Source organism: Hypomesus nipponensis, chromosome 9, assembly GCF_054491055.1.
Source record: "Hypomesus nipponensis isolate SF chromosome 9, ASM5449105v1, whole genome shotgun sequence".
NCBI classification, from domain to species: domain Eukaryota; kingdom Metazoa; phylum Chordata; class Actinopteri; order Osmeriformes; family Osmeridae; genus Hypomesus; species Hypomesus nipponensis.
The window spans coordinates 13,703,448-13,723,299 of NC_140369.1; the positions used below are offsets into that span (position 1 = coordinate 13,703,448).

The window sequence follows — 19,852 nt, forward strand, 5'->3', positions numbered from 1 at the left end:
ACTTTCAAACCTCCACCTTACGTCACCTGATTCTCATAGAGGCCTGGAAGATTGTCCACACATCTGCCTGCTCCGGCCAGTGTCAGCTCCAGGACAGGCCAGTGTCTGCTCCAGGACAGGCCAGTGTCTGCTCCAGGACAGGCCAGTGTTAGTTCCAGGACAGGCCAGTGTCTGCTCCAGGACAGGCCAGTGTCAGCTCCAGGACAGGCCAGTGTCTGCTCCAGGACAGGCCAGTGTCAGCTCCTGGACAGGCCAGTGTCAGCTCCAGGACAGGCCAGTGTCTGCTCCAGGACAGGCCAGTGTCAACTCCAGGACAGGCCAGTGGCAGCTCCTGGACAGGCCAGTGTCTGCTCCAGGACAGGCCAGTGTTAGTTCCAGGACAGGCCAGTGTTAGTTCCAGGACAGGCCAGTGTCTGCTCCAGGACAGGCCAGTGTTAGCTCCAGGACTGGCCAGTGTTAGTTCCAGGACAGGCCAGTGTTAGCTCCAGGACACGCCACTGTCTGCTCCAGGACAGGCCAGTGTCAGCTCCCGGACAGGCCAGTGTTAGCTCCAGGACAGGCCAGTGTCTGCTCCAGGACAGGCCAGTGTTAGCTCCAGGACAGGCCAGTGTCTGCTCCAGGACAGGCCAGTGTCAGCTCCAGGACAGGCCAGTGTTAGTTCCAGGACAGGCCAGTGTCAGCTCCAGGACAGGCCAGTGTCTGCTCCAGGACAGGCCAGTGTCAGCTCCTGGACAGGCCAGTGTCAGCTCCAGGACAGGCCAGTGTCTGCTCCAGGACAGGCCAGTGTCAACTCCAGGACAGGCCAGTGGCAGCTCCTGGACAGGCCAGTGTCTGCTCCAGGACACGCCACTGTCTGCTCCAGGACAGGCCAGTGTTAGTTCCAGGACAGGCCAGTGTCTGCTCCAGGACAGGCCAGTGTCAGCTCCTGGACAGGCCAGTGTTAGCTCCAGGACACGCCACTGTCTGCTCCAGGACAGGCCAGTGTTAGTTCCAGGACAGGCCAGTATCTGCTCCAGGACAGGCCAGTGTTAGCTCCAGGACTGGCCAGTGTTAGTTCCAGGACAGGCCAGTGTTAGCTTCAGGACACGCCACTGTCTGCTCCAGGACAGGCCAGTGTCAGCTCCAGGACAGGCCAGTGTCTGCTCCAGGACAGGCCAGTGTTAGCTCCAGGACAGGCCAGTGTCTGCTCCAGGACAGGCCAGTGTTAGTTCCAGGACAGGCCAGTGTCAGCTCCAGGACAGGCCAGTGTTAGCTCCAGGACAGGCCAGTGTTAGCTCCAGGACAGGCCAGTGTTCACTCCAGCACAGGCCAGGGTTAGCTCCAGGACAGGGGTCAGCACTCCTTTATTCACTGACCACCCTTGCAGTGGAGAGGAAAAACTGACTGGACATTATCCTAATCCAAAGACACACTGAAAGCCCCATGGAAAAGCAAATGGTCAACAATCTTCTGAAGCCCAGCCTCAGCACAGTTCGTTCAGATAACCTGTGGACTGACAACTTTAAACCTTAACATGGGCGGAGGAGATCTGTGTCTCAGTCTTTCATACTGAGGAACAAAGTTGAAGCCGTCAGCAGATCAGTCTCTAGACTGAAAGAGATCAGGGAGAGAGAAACAGGGGGAATCAGGGGAGTCTAAGGCAGTGTGTGAGGGCCATGCAAGGGTGTGTGTGCCAGCTCCTGCTGGTGAATGCACTAGCATATGGGCTGGAGATGTGTATGGCTGCAGGGACCATCTGCATCCCTCCTCTACTGCTGCAGGTGGGACTGGAGGAAAGCTACATGACCATGGTGCTGGGTGAGTTAATGCAACAGGGTCAGTATTTTCTCTTCCCTTTCAAACAGGGTTCATGCAAGAACCACATTGTTCACACCTTTTTGCTCAGCTGTCGCAAAGCTAGTTTTTGGATGGTGCGGGTGTTTGTTTTTTGTACTTGAGTGAGTTCAACATCAGAGTGGGTAATGTCAGCTCTCAGTCAGAGGGATGGAAAATAGATATGCAAATACAACAGTGAAGGTCAATAGGTTGACTACAAAATATGTGAATGCTGGACAAATTGAGCCATTCAATAATTCAATTTCTCTCTCTCTCTCTCTCTCTCTCTCTCTCTCTCTCTCTCTCTCTCTCTCTCTCTCTCTCTCTCTCTCTATCTCTCTCTCTCTCTCTCTCTCTCTCTCTCTCTCTCTCTCTCTCTCTCTCTCTCTCTCTCTCTCTCTCTCTCTCAGGAGTGGGCCCTGTTATGGCTCTGATCTTTGTGCCTATGATAGGGTCAGCAAGTGACTCATGGCGTGGTCGCTTTGGTCGTCGACGCCCATTCATCTGGCTGCTGAGTGTGGGATTTCTGTTGGGCTTGCAGATCATGCTCCAGGCCTCAAGCCTGGCTGCTCTGTTCTCCCCACAGAAGCCCCACTGGTTGAAGGCACTGCTTCAAGCTGGGGCGGTATGTCTGCTGGAATTCTGTGGACAGGTTGGTTAGGATGTTGTAAATCCATACTTATATGACTTGATATTATTCCAAACTTCATACAGTGATAACGTGAGTTTGCAAGATGAGGTTATGCTTAATAAAGATGTGTTCCTTCACTCCAGTTCTCCAGGCGATGCTCTAGGTGTTTGTGTTGTTGTTTCAGGCCTGCTTCACACCACTGGTGGCTCTGCTGTCAGACCTGTTTCCTGGAGAAGAGGAGAGCAGGAGAGCCTTCTCAGTCTACTCCCTCATGATCAGCCTGGGGGGCTGCGTCGGGTAGGACAGCCCCTCCGCACGTCTTGTCTCTCCTCTCATATCTATTCCTCTAATCCCGATGCTCTGTTCCCAGATACCTGCTCCCAGTGGTGGACTGGAGCCACTCTTCCATGGCAGTGTACCTGGGGGGCCAGGAGGCCTTCATCTACACGTTGCTCTCCCTCATCTTCCTCATCTGCCTTCTCAGTACAGCCTTCATCTCGGAGGAAAAATGGACAGGGGAAGGAGGGAAGACAACCAGTAGGACTGCAGGGCTCAGCCCCACCTTGAAACCCTCCCCCTGGAGGAACCGCTGCTGTACCCCCTCCCCTACACCCCAGTTCCCATGTTTGTGCCTGGCACTGGGCCGCTGGTTGTTGATGTGTGTTGTGGCGTTGCCGCGGGCATATGGTGTGTGTGCACGCATTCCGGTAGTCATGCAGAGGCTGTTTGTGGCAGAGCTTTGTAGTTGGATGGCCCTAATGAGTTTCATGCTATTCTATGCTGACTTCATGGGGGAGGGGCTGTATAAGGGTGTGGCCCACGCCCCACAAGGCAGTCAGGACAGACTTCTCTACGATGAAGGTAGGACAGTTCGAAATGTGGAGGTTGGAGAGTCCTTACTGGACGTAAAACTTTTCCTGAAGACTGTTCCTGTCTGTTTGTATATTTGCAGGTGTGCGTGTAGCCAGTTTGGGTCTGTTCCTACAATGTGCGACCTCTGCCATCTGCTCCCTGCTTATCGAGCGCTGGGTGGTGTTGCTAGGTGCCAGGGCTGTGTACTTCAGCAGCGTAGTTCTGCTGGCCTTAGCCACCGCCGTGATGAGTCTGTCAGAGAGCGTGTTGATTGTCACTGCCATGGCGGCTGCAACTGGATACACGTTCTGCGTGCTGCAAATCCTGCCCTACATGCTACTCTGTCTCTACCACTCCGATAGACACGTGAGAGCACACACACACAAATACACGCACACACAAGCACACACAGTCCTTGTTTGAGAGGTTAACACAGCATATACATTTCACCCACCACTTTCACTTTCAGGTGTACTTCTCCAGCTCCAAACTCAAACTGGCCTACCCTCAAGGAAGTGATTATCCTTCCTACTCCAAACCTCTCCTCCCCCCTGACTTAGCCAGTTTCCATGGCAACAGCCACCCAGGGGGAGTCACTCTACCTGGGGCATCTGGCTCTCTAACACCACCCTCCTGCCAAGTGCCCCTGCAGCTGGAGAGCGAGAGAGGTGAAGGAGACCCTGCAAACATGTCCCAGAGAGGGATGTGCTTAGACGTGGCTATCCTGGACAGTGCCTACCTTCTTTCCCAGGCAAGAATGATCCAGTGAAACATCTTGAGCACACACCAATGCCCTGTAAAGCATCTTCAGTTGCTTTTTTAAATATTATTGAAGTGTTAGATTCATGGATAAAGTAAACTGTTGTGTCCCCACCTCCCTGCTAGGTGCTGTCTGCGCTGTATCTGGGCACTGTAGTTCAGCAGGCGGGCAGTGTGAGGGCCTACATGGTGTCTGCCTGCTCTCTCAGCCTCCTGGCCCTGCTCTGCTCCACCCGGGTCACCTTCCAACTCAGTGACCTCCAATGTTAACAAAGTACACACTTACAGGACAGTGGTCACAGGAACAGCCTTGGCTCCCGGACAACCACAGAGGTGACAGAGTAGAAGAGATGCACTTCAAATGGTGGGTCATTGACCACACAGAGAGGATGATTTTAAAAAAGTGCCCAGTTTAGACTTGGGAAAACATTTTGAGAGGTTTATACACTGAAGTATACATTTTCTCAAACAGAAAATGGTATTCAGTATTGTTAACTGCTACATATTTTGAACAATGCTTGTGTTCAAAAGATTATGGAAGCTTATGTTTGTCTATTTATTAATGTGTTTACTTCCGGTAGAAGAGGTCTCTATGAATGTCATAATCATGTATGTGTGTGTGTGTGTTTTTTGCAGCTGTGCACAGTTGCAAAATTACACAGAGGAAGGTGTTTGTAACATGGCACCTTAAAGTGTTTTCGATTTGTTTTGGGAGAACATTATGGTCCTATTGTCAGTATAGTACCTGCCCTTCATGCTAAATACATAATTTGCCAATAGCTTAGTTTAGCTTTGTGCACAAACAACCCATACATTTTTGATAACAAGCACAATACTAAAATATACAAATAAATTAAAGCTAGATAGACGATGTTATGGTGTACTAAATTGGTGTATAAAAATGGTGCAAAAGGTTGCTGTTTATTTAGAATAATCAGGAACCTACATTTCTTAATGACTGAGATGGGATGTCCAGTATGAAACAAAGGCAACATAATCCAAGAGATTTACTGTTCTTACCCAGGAGACCTTTCTAGTCTAGGACACAGATAAAACACATTTCAAATTATTCTGGCAATGTATTGACTGTTTTTGTCATTATAGACCTCCAACAATGTTTAATCAATTAGTTGGCTACATCGTTTCAGTTAATTCTAATTTATCAATCTCTAAATGCTTATACACTTTGGGGATTTTTTTTGTAATCCGTTTATTGTAGAGATGTTGACAATGTGCTAAGTTTAATTCCTCCCTGGGGAGGACAGAAAGGGTACCATTCTGAATAACTTATCTCCAAATAACCTATGTGAATGTTTGACTTTTAGAGTATTAGACTCTACATTTGTGTGCAATGCTTATAGGGATTAAGCCAACGGAGTCCTGAACCACCAGAGGTCCCTGTTGTATCTACAAAACCACTGATCAAATACGTATATTCCAGAACATAACCTACTCATTCATTCCATACTTGATCAACCACATGCTCCCCGTAACAAACGTAAACAATCTTAAATCTCTGCGTACCATGCAGCAAGCTTTTATAACACATTTTAATGGCTGTAGAGTGTAAATATGTCGCATACGCAACATTTAAGACACTTGTGGCGTTAGACATCGCAGGACGAATGGGCCATGTTTCCAAAATAATGATGAAAACAACATCTATCCAGTGGAAACCAATGAGAGCTCATGTTTTAGGGCGAGCCTCCGCAATTCAAACCAATCACAAACACGGAATTGGATCCGTGCCTCCGAGTGTACAGCAATGCAGTCATGTGACGGCCTCAGTGAAGAATGCCAACATGGAACCGTGGCAAGGACGGAATCCTTTTCCTCAACAATAACACGACGGAGAAAAACTTGCCACTGGGCGTAGTTCGATTTATTACATGATATAATAAAATTATAGAGGGTAAGTCCGATATATCCCTCTAATTGTAATAGTTATGCTTGCGCGAGAATGCTCGATAAGTATAAATAGAATATTGACCGACCGAACTTGAGACTCGTGAATTCCTGTCTGTCTGTTGTAGCTAGCTAGCTAGCTAGTCAGGTGGCTTGCCATGCGCCTCGCAAGTAAATATCGTGTGTCGTATTGGGTGGGCGCCGTACTTTTACATATACACAATATAAACCATCTGTAAAGTATTGTTCTTGCTCCCCCCCCCCCCTCCCCCTATACATGCGTCACAAGTGAAACCTACTAGGCGTGAACAGTGTAAAATGTATATTAAATTCCTGCAAGTAGTTTGCAGATGAGTGCTCGTTATATCATTTTGTTTATTTTGTAACTCGCGTAGCTCTGTTTGATGTTTCTCAAAGTGCATTCTGCGTGTATTTTGCAAACCTCGTAGTTGGCTTGAATCACACCACAAAGTGCCAAATGACACACTAGGAGAAAACAGGTGTCTAAACGCATTTATGGTGATTTATGCTAAGTTACCAACTATCCCAATGTCATCTTTGCAGGTTAGACTTTCCCCTGTGGTTTCCTGAGAAACATCATCTCCTTGTCATCTCCTGGACTGTATCAATGGTGTCAATAAGCAGCAGGACGCTGGTTACTGATAATGCCCTATTTCGAGACTGCTCTTTAGTTTCCCTCGGACTAGAGGATGTAGGGAGCAGTGAGGGGGGAAGCGAGGGGGGCGGTTCAGCTTACTGTTACAGTCCGGAGGGGGGCGACATGGGGGCTCATCTAAGCTCAAGTCCAGGAGCAGAGGAGGAAGAAGAAGAGGAAGGGGGCCATTTGCACCTCTTTCTTACCCATACGCCAGAAGAAGAAGGAGAGAATCAGGAAGGGAGTGGTTCACAGGACCCAAGCCTGCCTGACTTTCCTCTCCGCCAGCCATCCCAGTTCTCCCCAACCCTGGATGACATAGAAGAGTTCCTGAGGGAAAAGATGGAGCTGGTAAGAGAGGGCCTACTGCTCCTTGATAAACCTAGAGAAGGATCCTCACCCTCCTCATCAAGCCCTAGAGAGCCTCCTTCCTCTCACCCCGAGGAACACAGTGAACATAATGATTCAGTGGTCAGTGCTGCTCTCTCTCCCCAAAGCCCTCACACACCTCTCAATCTGCACATCCCCAGCCCAACAACCCCATCTCCCTCCCCATCACCTTTAACCCCATCTGTTGTCCTTGGTGCTCCCCTAGTGCTCCAACTCCAGTCCCTTCCCCTGGCCCAGGCAGGCTCCTCTGGGTCCTCTGCTGGCCTGCAGCTGGCCCACCTGGTTCTGGGACTCCAGGGTGCTGTAGGGCAGAACTTTACCCTGCTGGCTTCACAAGTACCCTCTACCTCTGCCACGCTTCTTCCCTTTGGTGGTGGAGATACTTGTGGACCAGACCAGAAGTATGTCAAGATTGCCCCTCTCCCGATCACAGTGAGGGCCTTGGGGGTTGCAGGGGTGACAGGGCTTGGGAGTCAGGGTAGTGTGAGCCTGGTGAAAGCTGTTCCCCCTCGGGTGAACCGAGTTCCCCCTACAGAGACGCTTAGGGTTCATAAATGCTCCCACCCGGGTTGTGAGAAGATGTACACCAAGAGCAGCCATCTTAAAGCCCATTTCCGCAGACACACAGGAGAGAAGCCTTACACGTGTAGCTGGCCTGACTGCGGTTGGAGGTAGGTGCTATCTCCTTGGTAGGACAGCTAAAGGTATAGATGGTGTAAATCTCAAATGAAGACTAGCCATTTCATTGTGACTTGACATCTGGTGGTTAAGTGTTGCATCTTTTGTCTCCTCAGGTTCTCCCGATCTGATGAACTTTCTCGTCACCGACGCTCCCACTCTGGGGTAAAACCGTACGAGTGCTCGCTGTGTGACAAGAAGTTTGCCCGCAGCGACCATCTGTCCAAACACACCAAGGTGCACCGCAGCCCACGGCCAGGAAGGATAATCAGAACCACAGTCTGAGCCCCACCCTGCCCAGGCTCCTTAGCAGACACAGCTCTTCCTACCCTCCCATCTCAGGCTCGCCCAGCCAGGGAGTCTAGGCCCTCCTCGGGACTGGTGCTACAGAAACATCATGAGACCTGAAGCTCTGATCCTTCACCCTTCTGGCTTCGACCCGTCTCCCTCATTTAGTCCCTTCTCATCCCTCCTCCCATCACTCTAATCCATCCCCACCTATCCTCAGATAAGTGCTTCTCTTGGTGCTACATTGAGCCAGTGCTACATTGAACAGTTACCCCCAGCGGAAGACTTACATGCGAAGGGTCTCACATTAGGGACTAGCCTGCTCACAGCCTCGAGCTTCTCCTAGCCCTGGGAAATAATGATTTCTGATAGCTGATAGTTAATTTAAATCTTTTCAGTTTTTCAATGCCAAACATCAGGCCTTGATGCCTTTTTGCTCAAGCAATCATGTTGCTCTTTGAACTTTATGCCTTTGACCAATTAGCATGATTACTAGCCTATGTGTTCCTTCCCTTTTTTAACCTTACCTGGTGTTGATGCCTTCGTACAATCACAGCCCTTTATGGTCCCTATCAAGAGCAACTCCAGTTGCTAGCACAGTTAACAAATGCCTGCTCTTATTGGATTGTAATTGTTGTACTGGGGTTTTGCCAAACCAGTCCTTTTTGGTCATTTTCAAATGTGAGCCACACACACACCTTTGTATGATCTACAGGCTATAAGCCTAGTTTCTCTCTTATTGAAACCAATGTGGGTGATAGTGGCCCAATGTTTTACAAGTTAGCTTTACAAGGACATGTGATGTTAAATACTGCTTATTCCGATTTAAAGTTGTACAGTTACTGTAAACTCTTAGTGGCCAGCAAGGAAAGCTAATCAATTACCTCCCAAAAAGACAATTGACCTTATCTATCCGTTTAGATAATCAGTAAAATGTAATAGTAGGCCTTCTGAACTAACTTGTACAGAGCACTTAGCAGAATGTGTAGTCGTATAAGAGACGTTCCTGACTCAGTGCATTAAGCTATTCCAGTGATGTCTCTGTGGAAGAGTTATGTGAGATTCGTTGTATGGTCATTCGTCTGAAATGTTTCCAGATATGACTTAGTAGGCACTGGCCTACAACTGCATTGTCAGTGTATGCCTGTGCCAGAGAATCTTTAAGTTTCATTATTTCCTGTAACATTTGTAACACAGCACAGAAGTCTTGATAGTAGTTTTACAAGGACTTGCTTTCTAGGTTTGGAAGTGGATAAGCTGTAGATTTTGAATCCCACTATACACCACCTATAAGCTCAGACACATTTAAAGTCCATTAAACCAAGCCCTGTGTCTCTAATGCACTTCTGTCGAGCAGAGCAAAGGACAGCTGAAATGAAATTGCAGTGATTAATCTACTGTAGTCGACACGCGTCAAAAAACCTTATCCAAGTACATGGGAACCAACAGAAGCTAAGCTCTTGTATGGCGTATCATGGGTAATGATGAAACACTGCAGAAAATGATCCAGCAAATAGAATGATGTCTCCGTATAACAGATGACAGATCCCTATGAACAGACCACAGGGGCTTTGGTTCCACAATTCTGGTGCTGTAACAAGAAGTTTTTTTGTACTGCTGGTCCAGCCTGTTTGGTCAAATCTGTTATATCTGATATTATTGTGTTAAAATTAAATGTTGAACAGAAGAGTGGTAACATGCACTTCATGCTGTACTTGCATTCAAGACCAGTTTTAAAAAGGTGCCACTTTTGACTGTCAAACCCAGAATAGAGCACTTCAATATGAGACAGTAGCAGCAGTTCATCATATCAAAATGACTTACAAGTGCAGAAGAAGGTATTTAGTTGTAACGTTTTATTTTAACATGACTTGTTTTGAAATAAGATTTTCTCTTCAAGCTTCTCTGTATGTAGTCATGTAGAAATGCATCTCCCCACAGGTAGACCGTGATGTGCATGGCTGGTTGTACTGACCATGCCAACTTGTAAATATCCACAACACATCCAGTCTGCACAGCAGATATATCCACTGACATACAGGCTATATTTTTTGAATACCAGAAATGCTATTTTCCTATGTATGAAAATAAAGTACAACAGTTGCTTCATCTGATGCCATTATCAATCCCTTTCTTAATGTGAATAAGATAAATGTATCCTGACAAAGATGGCCATGGATACGATTTTAAACAAGACTGTCAGTAGACCACACTCAACCTATCCACCAAACAACTTTCAGGCTTGTGACAGTTCTTACAGTAGGTGGCTTACTGGCATGGGTGTTTCTGCATGTCTCTACAAGAAGAAAAGAATTCTGTTGGCTCTGGTACAGGGAATGCCAGCATATTGCTAACAGTGATTCTGCTGTTCCTGAGTGAAATAATGTGGGTGTGCAGTGCTAGTAGAGAGGAGGGCGAGAAACTAAAAATGGACATTCTTTTTTGTGCTTCAGAAGCCTGAAAGACTGGAATGTCTGGTTCCGGACACAGCTGATTTTAGCTGGGTAGAGTGGGTGTGACCAGAATAGGTTGCATTATAAACATAACGTGCCCACCTCTCCTTCACCAGTTTACTCATCTAAACCCAAGGATCTACTTCTTTAAGAGAGCAGGATATATAATGCGGAGGCTCAAGTGGATAAATAATTCTTCAGGCCAGGGACACAAGTACGTATGTCAACTGTCATGAACTGCTTGACAAGCATTGCATATTTATTGTACATATACAGAGGATCCATCCTTATTCAAGCCTTTTATCTGAGAATGCCAAATAATATACCGTATTCTGTACTTTCCCGGGAGTCATATTAAATATATCAACCTGAACAATACACAAGCCTACCACCTAGTGGTGAATGCAAGTAAAGACCCTGAGATGAAGCACGGTAAAAGTCCTCTGCACACCTCCCACGCACTTTCCAGACAGACCTCATCCATACAGTCATAGTCAATGAAATAGGAACGCTGAAGGATGTACAGATTATGTAGTTGATCCATTTTATAGATAACATTTGCATATCAGATAGATTCGGCGTAACATTTATTTTACAGAGGGGGACTGCTCTGCTAGACGGTTTTACACCCATGGCATGAGTTGGTGCCGTCGGAGATGGGAACGAAATAGGAAGTGATCTCAGCAAGGTTTTAATTTCCTGTTGTGTACTGCGCAGAGCTAAACTGAGAGCTAGCTACTTTCCAACTGTTTAATTGCACAAAGTAAAGACAGTTCACACTATTCTGTTAATGAACACCACGCCTTAAGATACCACTAAGCCAGTCTGGTGTGCTTGCATTTTTACTCAAGCTGACAAGCTCAATTCCTGCCAAAATGTTTTGGTATTTGTATGGACATTTTTGGACGGCTCGGGATTTCGACGGACTCGATTTGTACTAGTAGTAGCCAAGGTAAGTGATGATGGATCATAAGTGGAGTTATAAAAGTACCTAGCTGGTGTTAGCTAGGTATCAAACTAGCACGGTAGAAACGTTTTCCCCCAACTATCAATCTCAGTCCGACAACTCAGTCACTCAAGTTCAACTTTGAATAGAATACACAGTACCTTGTCATTGTGACAGTGGCGTGGGGGGGGGGGGGGGGGGAGTTCAAAATATCAAGACAATCGTGTTTCTTTAGTTGTGTAGCTACAGTAGAGTGGCAAGATCAGGGCAAGCTGTCTGAAGCACAAACTCCAATCAATATCCATATTCAATTGAGCTAGCTTTACATTTTTAACTTTAAATGTAGCAAGCTAATTATGCATTTCGAGGGTGTTTGGACTGCATGCAATACCAGTGCTACTATGTAAAAAAAATAAAAAATAAGATTAGCATTAGACTATTGTTTTCATACCTGACTCGTATCTTACAAACTCTAGTTGTTCCGCACAAGCACTGAAGCTAGGTAGCAAAGGTGCTTGATAAGTCATGTACGCTAGGTAGCTAGTGTACCAGATGGTTTTCGTCAAATGTTGTCAATGTCAGTCGAACGATGTTATAATTCGTAGGATCTCTGAAAATGAAATATGCATTAAAGTAGCAACAGGGTTAACTGTTGTGGTAAGGTCGATGTTTGCATTTGCATGTTTTTAGTATGGCAATGCGTTTGGAGCTAGTCGTGATATTGTTAGCTAGCTACTAGTAGCTAGAGCACATGAGAAGGCTAGCTATTCTAGTTATACACTAGCTGACCAGCTTGATGTCGTGTTAATTCGTATAGTGAATGCTCCTCAAACCCCAATGTTGTGAGTTGTAGCCAGCCAGGTATCAAAACTGCTGTAACAGGCCAAGGTTTTTTATTTTTATTTTTTACCTTTTAATCTTTGCTCTATTGGACTCAGCTCGGCTGTGAGTATTGTCACAGTTACATAATCAGATCCCCTATCATGTCGGTAATCTTCTTGTGTTTCTTGGCGGCTGTTTTAGTCTGTTCTGATTTTACCCCCTTTTCACCCGTTTTTAAACAGCTATGATAGGACAGATTGTGTGTGGGGGGTGTGTCCCTGTCCCATCTGGCCTAGTGAGTCAGGGCAGATTTAGCCTTCATCTAAGCAGCTTACACACACGAATACAGAGTAGAAGTCAGACGTCAAACAGCAAAAGGAGCACAGTGCCTATCCTTGAAACGACCCAAACGATTGTGTGATTCCAGTGCACTTTCCATGTTCTCTTACATTTCCTTTAGGATCAATAAAGTGAATTTTAATGTGTTACATCACTCTGTATCAAGGCTATTATGATGGCTTTGTTATGGCCTTGAGATTGTGCTTTCTGCTTCTGCAACAGTTGTACTGGCAAAGGATTTTTTTCTTTTTAAAACAACACTATGCATGCATGCATGCACTACTTATAGACTACAATACAGAAGTGTTTGAAATTAACACAGAGGAAAGGAGACATGCAACGGTCTAAAATGGTTATATTATTCAGTCAGACTTTCTGACTCTTCTCCTAAACTGGCCCACAGCAACTAAGCTTCAGATTGTCTTTAAGGCCCTTCCGGAAGGATACCAGCTAAACAAAAACAACGCCTCAAGTAAATCTCGACTCAGAGAAATACATGTAGGCTTGTTAGTATTGGATAGGTAGGCCTCAATGTACTGGGAATGTCAGTAATGTTACTGTAAATAATCTTTGATGGGTGAACACAAATACACACACTTTAGAGCCAACTAGGCAGAGCAACATTTTGCTTTCTTTTACTTAAGAAACCCTTCACTTTTCACTGTGGAACTTATAATTACCCCACAGACAGACAATTGCTCAGCCAGGGAGGCAGACAGGCTGTAATTTTAAAGGGAGGACACATTCACTGGCAGCCACAGTGTAATATCCCTTAAATTGAGGCAATATTCTAGTCTAAGGGCCTAGTATGCAAGACCAGGAACTGTCACTTATGTAGGATATAACTGACTATAGCCAAGTATGAAAAACAGATGCTCTTCGTGTGTTGGTTGATTTTCTCCATCGGCACAGCTGTGTTTGTGTGCCCATAGCATTTCCTCCATTGTTGTGTTGAACATCATTGAAGGAGTGCACCATGGGAATAATCTCTTCAGAACTACTGCAGTGAAAACCTGTCCTTGGTCCCTAGCCCTTGAGTTTCGCTTTTCAGAGCATCAACATTTGTGTGTGTGTGTGCACTTCAGAATTGTGGTCTGCTTCTCTTTCTCAAGGTTGCCATCCTAGAGACTCGGGCTACTTGGCTCTAGACTTATTATTTTTGAAGTCAACCACCATACAACATACACAAGAACATTTAAAATGCTCATGCTTATGTTCTGAGAAATACTGAAGTTTACAGGTTCTACATTCAACCTTAACTGACTGTTATTGACTGCAACGGTTGCTTGTCTTTTTCTGTGTGTACATAGCAGGGGACATGGATAGCTCAGTGACCCTGTGGCAGTTTCTTCTCCAACTCCTGTTGGACTCCTCCAATGATCAGTTGATCTGCTGGACCAATCATGACGGAGAGTTTAAGCTGCTACAGGCTGAGGAGGTTGCCAAGCTGTGGGGCGCCAGAAAGAACAAGCCCAGCATGAACTATGACAAGCTCAGCAGAGCACTGAGATACTACTACGACAAGGTAACACACACACGCACACAGAGCCTGAAACCTTTTTGGTGATTTATTTCCAGAAGTTGAGATTCTCCCCTCAGTATATGGCCCCAAGCCTCCTCAGCACATTGGATAGCCTGTTATGTTTACAGCCTTGAACCCACTCCGTATACAGCCTCTACTGCAGCACAGTGCTGTGTCTGTCTCACCCACTCTGCCTGTGGTTTGGCCCCTTGTCAGTGGGAAGGCTGGACTGGTATGTTTAGCTGGAGGATGATTGGTTGCTAGTTTGGTCACAGACAGGAAGGATGGAAGAGTCCCACGCGGAACCCTTTTTTGTGGTCTCATGTTACCTCTGACTACCTTTCATGGGCCTAAATGTAAAACACATTGACTCGGACCCCGTAAATGGTTGAAACATTTCTTCTTTCTCGCCTTCCTTTCCTCTCTCGTTCTTGCAGAACATTATTAAGAAGGTGAACGGACAGAAGTTTGTCTACCGCTTTGTCTCCTACCCCGACATCCTGAAAGGGGAGACGTCGGCCAGACCGGAGGGGGGTGAGGGGGGTGCAGGGGGTTCGCCGCCTGTCTCAGAGAGGGGAGAAAACATGCCCCGAGAAGGGGACTCTGGGGACAAGAGCAGGGCTGGAGGGGGGGCAGGGGGACAGGGCTTTAGCACCAAGCCATCCAATCGGAATGACTACATCCATTCTGGGCTCTACACATCCTTTACCCTCACCTCACTACAAAATGGACGACAGCTATTCAAATCCATCAAGATGGAGAACCCGGCTGAAAAACTGGCAGACAGGAAGTCAGACAGGAAGTCAGCCTCAGACCTGTCTCCTCTCCCACAGCAGGCCCCGAGGTCTCCTTCTGTCATCAAGTTTGGGAGCACACCACCCACTCCTCAGGTTGCCATAGAAACCTCTCCAGCATCCAGCTCAACGCTGTATCCTCTCCAAAGCCCACCCCCAGCAGGTGATGTTGTGACAACACACTCCTCGCTCCCACCCCCTGCTGGGTGTAGTTTGGAGCCAGTCCGATCCACGGAGTCTGCATTGCCAGGATTCTCCCTGTCAGAGCTGTCGTCACGGAGCCCCTCCCCCAGCATCATTCCTGACTCCACCCAGGAACTGGTGATTGACAGCGACAATGAGTCAAGCTGCTCCCAGCCTACTGACACACAGACACAGGGGGTAAGGATGCAGCACACAGCTCATTTGAATGTCAGGGTTAAGGGAAAGTGAGGGAACCCAACATGGTTTTCTCTCTCTGCCAGGTGGAAAGGGCAGGCTCTGTGTCCAGTGGTGAGGCGTGTCCAGGGGACAGAGAGGTGAGCCTCTCTCCAGGCAGAAGGAGTCTTAGTGGGTGCAGTCAGAATGGAGGGAAGGCCCGCAAGCCCAAGGTCCTGGAGCTGAGCGCCCCCACACTGGTGGTCACCTCGTCCGACCTGTCACCCATGAACCTCTACAGCCCCTCTCTACCCACGGCCTCCCTGACTCCCGCCCTGTTGCAGGTGAGACAGGCACAAACATGCACTCCTGTCTTATAACACACACGTCTAGCTTGTTGAAGTGGCTTGAGGTGCCGTGGTGGACCAACTGGATCTGCCCTCATTAAACCTCAGAGTCTCTCTAGACTGGCTGGGCCTCACATGACTCTCTAAGCTGTGGTCATGTCGAAAAATGCCTTCCTAGTCATGAGTTTTTCTTCCTTTCCTCTCAGACTCCCACCCTGCTGCTGACTCCCAGCCCCCTGCTGTCCAACATCCACTTCTGGAGCACGCTCAGTCCGGTGGCTCCCCTCAGCCCCGCCACCCGTCGCCAGCAGGCTGCTCACACCCTTTTCCAGGTCAGGAACACCCTTCCCTTCCTTGGTTCTCGAGCCTGAACAGTGTTTGTGGAAGCTATTTCAAACCCATGTTTTGTTTTTGTTCACACATGACTTCCTGTGTTGTCTTGCAGTTTCCCTCAGTGCTGAATCCTCAGTTCCAGATACCAATGCACAGTCTAGATGGGACGAACACCCCCGGGCCCATCTCCCCAGACCCTCAGAAGACATAAGACACCCCCCACCATGAACCCCATCTGGCAGCCAGGTCGTCAGACTAACTGCCACCCCAGTTCCAGAACACTGCTGGGGGGCCCTGTGCCTGGGGGGAGGGGGGGGGGGCTGACCTTACCACAAACTGTCATGAAGTGGAAATCTGGGCCACCTACCGCCAAAGGATGGCAGGATGTTTGGAAGCCAGTAATGCCAATCACTCACACACATACACACCAGCCATTTTGATTCTCTCCTCACCTCTTTGATTCTATTTTTGTACTGGTGCTGCATGAAACTGACAACACAGGTGTGTGTATCATCAGCCCACAGTGTTAGTTTATACTCTTAGACCAATGGGATTAACAGAATTTCCTCCTTTTTTCTCTTCTTGGTGACCTCAGAATGCTTTTTGTTTGATAATATCAATTCCAGCTTGTAAGGAAAGTGGTCCCTTTGTGTTTTTCAATGTGTAGTTAACTTCCCCCCCCCCCCATCCCCTTAACCTCCACCCTCTACCTGAGACCAGTTTCCATAGTAGACCTGAGGTCTGCTCGTACCGCTTATGGTAGCGACGGGGATGCTTGTCAGATGTCCTGCAGGAGCAAGTAGGTGATCTGCCCCTCGTGGACGCCTCTGGATCTGTACTCAGAATACTGCAGAATCTCAGGTGTGATTGTAACCCAGGTGTGTCAGCTACTGGGCACAGGGGTCGTGTTGATTAGAAGCCATAATCCCCAGCTTGAGCCCTGACCCTTGAACTCAACCTCAACCCCCCACCTAGGGGCCTGACCTGAACCCCTTAGCCTTAACCCCAAACATTCACCCTAAGCTCAAACTCAAACCTCAACCTTAACTTGGAAGCTATAGCTATGAAAGACTCTTAGGCAGTAGAATTAAGCCATAAGACAGGAGCAGCGAAAGTCTCCACCATCGAATGGGACGTTGGTAGAATGTTTCAGATTCTCATGTTTACAGGCGACTCATTGTAAGCCCCTGTCACTGCTGCCCATTCCTGTTAGAAATGCTTTGCCTCTTGTAACACATTTATGCTTACGTGTAAGTGGTGCCTTAATCCTCCCAGGCCCTAGTCAAGTCCCCTGGGCTTGGCCCTAGCTAACGCAGCGCAGATTCTTTGCTGTGTTTTTGCTGTGTATGTTGATGTTTGTGTAACGCAAGCCATGCCTCTGCCTTGACCGAGCGGCAGAAGGAGGAGGGGAGAGCAGGTGGGTGGGGCCTGTCAGAGCAGCCAGGCCCAGGCAGCTTGGTGCCACACCTCTGCTCTCTCCGCCAGGATAGGACGCAGGGTCCACTATATTGGTAAGTAAAAGTGCTCACATAGACCCTTCTAGAAACTCATTTCTTAACTTCAGAGTTTGTCTTCGGCTTTTACAGCAGTGCTGTATGATAGTGGCATTAAGATGGCGTTGATCCCGAGCCGAGGTCTTTCAACACATTTTCCTTCATTTGTAAGCCACATGTCACAAATGCTTATTTGTATTTTTGAAGTCCCATCCTGTCAACGTTAGCAGTTCTGTTGGGATGGTTCCTTCTCTCTCGTGGTCTCAAGGTTTCCTGTGTGTTCTGTGCAAGGATGGATTAGAGCTCATAATTGCACAGAGGGAGAATACAGCTTGATGATCAAAAGGAATGTGCAGGCGTCCTTTTTGCATGTTTGCAAACATGCGCAGGACATGACACGCACATGAATAGTGCACCCCTGCGTCCTGTAACTCCTGCTTCTCCATCCCCCACCCTACCTGCTTCAGCATTAGTAGTGACAGTCAAATGTAACCATGTGACATAGAAAAGTCAATTATGCCTATCTGTTTTGTTTGAATTCCTTTTGATATTTTCCATGTCACCTTCAGTCTGAACATAAATGTATATTTTTGTAATGGCCAGATGGTAGTGTCCATGCTGTCATGGTTTCTGTAGTTGAATATGGTTTTAATGTAGATGTTTTGTTAATGTGATTTTCTTCTCCGATTGTGGGTCTTGTCCCTTGATGACATTGACTATTTGTGCAATCGAAGCCTTGTGCAGAGAAACATTAATCCAAGTTTTTATATAGTACTTTGATAGTGTTAAGTGTTGGTAGTGTATAACTTTGGCACTTGAACTTCAGGATTTCCTGTAGTATTGGATACAAGATATGAAATCACTTTTCTATGTTTGAGATTTGATACAGATTTTACACTATTGCAAAAAAAATAGATTGAATCTATATTTGTCTGTGATTACTTAGTTTAGTCCAAATCAACACAATCTGTAAATCTATGCACAAACTGACTTCAAGATTGATTTCCCTAGATCTGCAGTATGGTCTTAATCAAATGTTTATATTTTAACGTAGAAGAAAAACCTCTGCATTAAAGCAGAGTTCCCTGTTTATCAAAGTTTACAGATCTAGAAGCAGATATTTTTTTATCTGAAAAATTACATTTCTATTTCAGAAAAATTACCTAAGCTTAAAACCCTATGCTCTTCTATTTTGTACAATAGTTAAAGGTGAAAAGTAGCCATTTTTGAAGATTTTCCAACGGTATGAAGTTTCATCCTAGCATCTCTTTTGCCCCAACATTCTAGTATTTGTCTGTTGTTTTCCTGAATCTCCATTCATGTCAAACATTGGCGCTTAAAAATACATTAACAGACTGTTTGCTTGTTCTGTTTGGTTTTGTCCAGTTGCAGTAATTGTACTTGTTCAAAGCTTTTCAAATGTTTACAGGCTGCTTGTTTGAAGTGGCATATTGATGTGAGGAGTACACAGCCTCTTTAAAATATGAGAAAAAGATTAAATAAACGAGTCTCTCTAGCCAGACTGTGTCTCTATTGAGTTATGCACCACACCATGTTTATGAAGTTCTACTCATCCACCTGTTTTTGATAAATCATGGCAAAATGACAGGGTTTTTGCGTGATCTTCAAAAGTCTAAAATTCTGAACTTTAAATTGAAGGCCTTTAAAATGTCTTAAAAACTGCCAGATTTTCATCCGAGGTCTTAAATTTCATTTAGTCAGGTCTAAAAAGGCCCACAGAAAATTACAAAATAGCAAATAAGTATTGAGTCGTAGACTACAAAGCAGAGCTTTAAGTGTCCAGGGTTCCAATTACAACAGGTCGGGGGGGTCGATACATTTATATATCGTTCTTACCTGTTATCGTAAATACTACTTTACGCCCTGGAGAAGAAGCTGACCCCCCCGATTATCATTGTATAATTCACACTCTGTTTCTAACCAAACTAAAGAGAATCTTCCTGAGATTAACAAGCATTTGGCGGAGAAGAGAGAGACAATATTTATGAAACTATGTGAAGGTGAAGTCCCACATCTCACATGACCACAATGTAACTTAAGTTAACATTTTAACAATTAAAAATGTGAATTTGAACCCAGGTTGTTGTGGTACAGCAGCAGCATGTCTGAAAGAGCATGCACACTAACCCAGTGAGCTAACGGGGGAGCCCTGCTTTCTTCTGGGTTTCTGACACCTCAACTCTGCAAGTTGTTACAACTAGATAGTTCAATGTCAAATGTTATGTTGAGTGGAGCCTGTTATGATCCCTGATAACACAGTGGTTAAAGATGTGGGCTACTGTGTTAAGGGTCTTGTGTTCAAATCTGGCTGAAGGATCTTATTACAGCTCAATGTTTGTTCTTGTACAGCTTACCGTCTATTAGGGGTGGGAATCTTTTGGTACCTCATGATTAGATTCTTGGGGTCACGATTCAATTCGATAAAAAAATAAAATTCAAGATTTTTCATCAC

At 46.3% G+C, this 19,852-nt stretch overlaps 3 protein-coding genes across 3 annotated transcripts; all 3 read left to right on the forward strand.

Moving 5' to 3' along the window:
• Window positions 1–1,653: 1,653 nt before the first annotated feature.
• slc45a3 (solute carrier family 45 member 3) lies at window positions 1,654–5,194 on the forward strand. The gene is made up of 7 exons (XM_084705589.1): window positions 1,654–1,797; window positions 2,226–2,467; window positions 2,631–2,743; window positions 2,817–3,307; window positions 3,399–3,664; window positions 3,768–4,049; window positions 4,184–5,194. Exons 1-7 carry the CDS (start codon window positions 1,656–1,658, stop codon window positions 4,325–4,327), a joined length of 1,680 nt encoding a protein of 559 aa, XP_084561715.1. The 5' UTR covers window positions 1,654–1,655; the 3' UTR covers window positions 4,328–5,194.
• Window positions 5,195–5,832: 638 nt separating this feature from the next.
• LOC146273055 (Krueppel-like factor 15) lies at window positions 5,833–10,087 on the forward strand. The gene is made up of 3 exons (XM_084706385.1): window positions 5,833–5,969; window positions 6,527–7,678; window positions 7,802–10,087. Exons 2-3 carry the CDS (start codon window positions 6,591–6,593, stop codon window positions 7,968–7,970), a joined length of 1,257 nt encoding a protein of 418 aa, XP_084562511.1. The 5' UTR covers window positions 5,833–5,969; window positions 6,527–6,590; the 3' UTR covers window positions 7,971–10,087.
• Window positions 10,088–10,855: 768 nt separating this feature from the next.
• On the forward strand, window positions 10,856–18,899 carry elk4 (ETS transcription factor ELK4). The gene is made up of 6 exons (XM_084706135.1): window positions 10,856–11,378; window positions 13,844–14,058; window positions 14,493–15,230; window positions 15,314–15,550; window positions 15,760–15,885; window positions 15,999–18,899. The coding sequence occupies exons 1-6, from the start codon at window positions 11,318–11,320 to the stop codon at window positions 16,095–16,097; spliced, it is 1,476 nt and encodes a 491-aa protein (XP_084562261.1). The 5' UTR covers window positions 10,856–11,317; the 3' UTR covers window positions 16,098–18,899.
• Window positions 18,900–19,852: the final 953 nt, after the last annotated feature.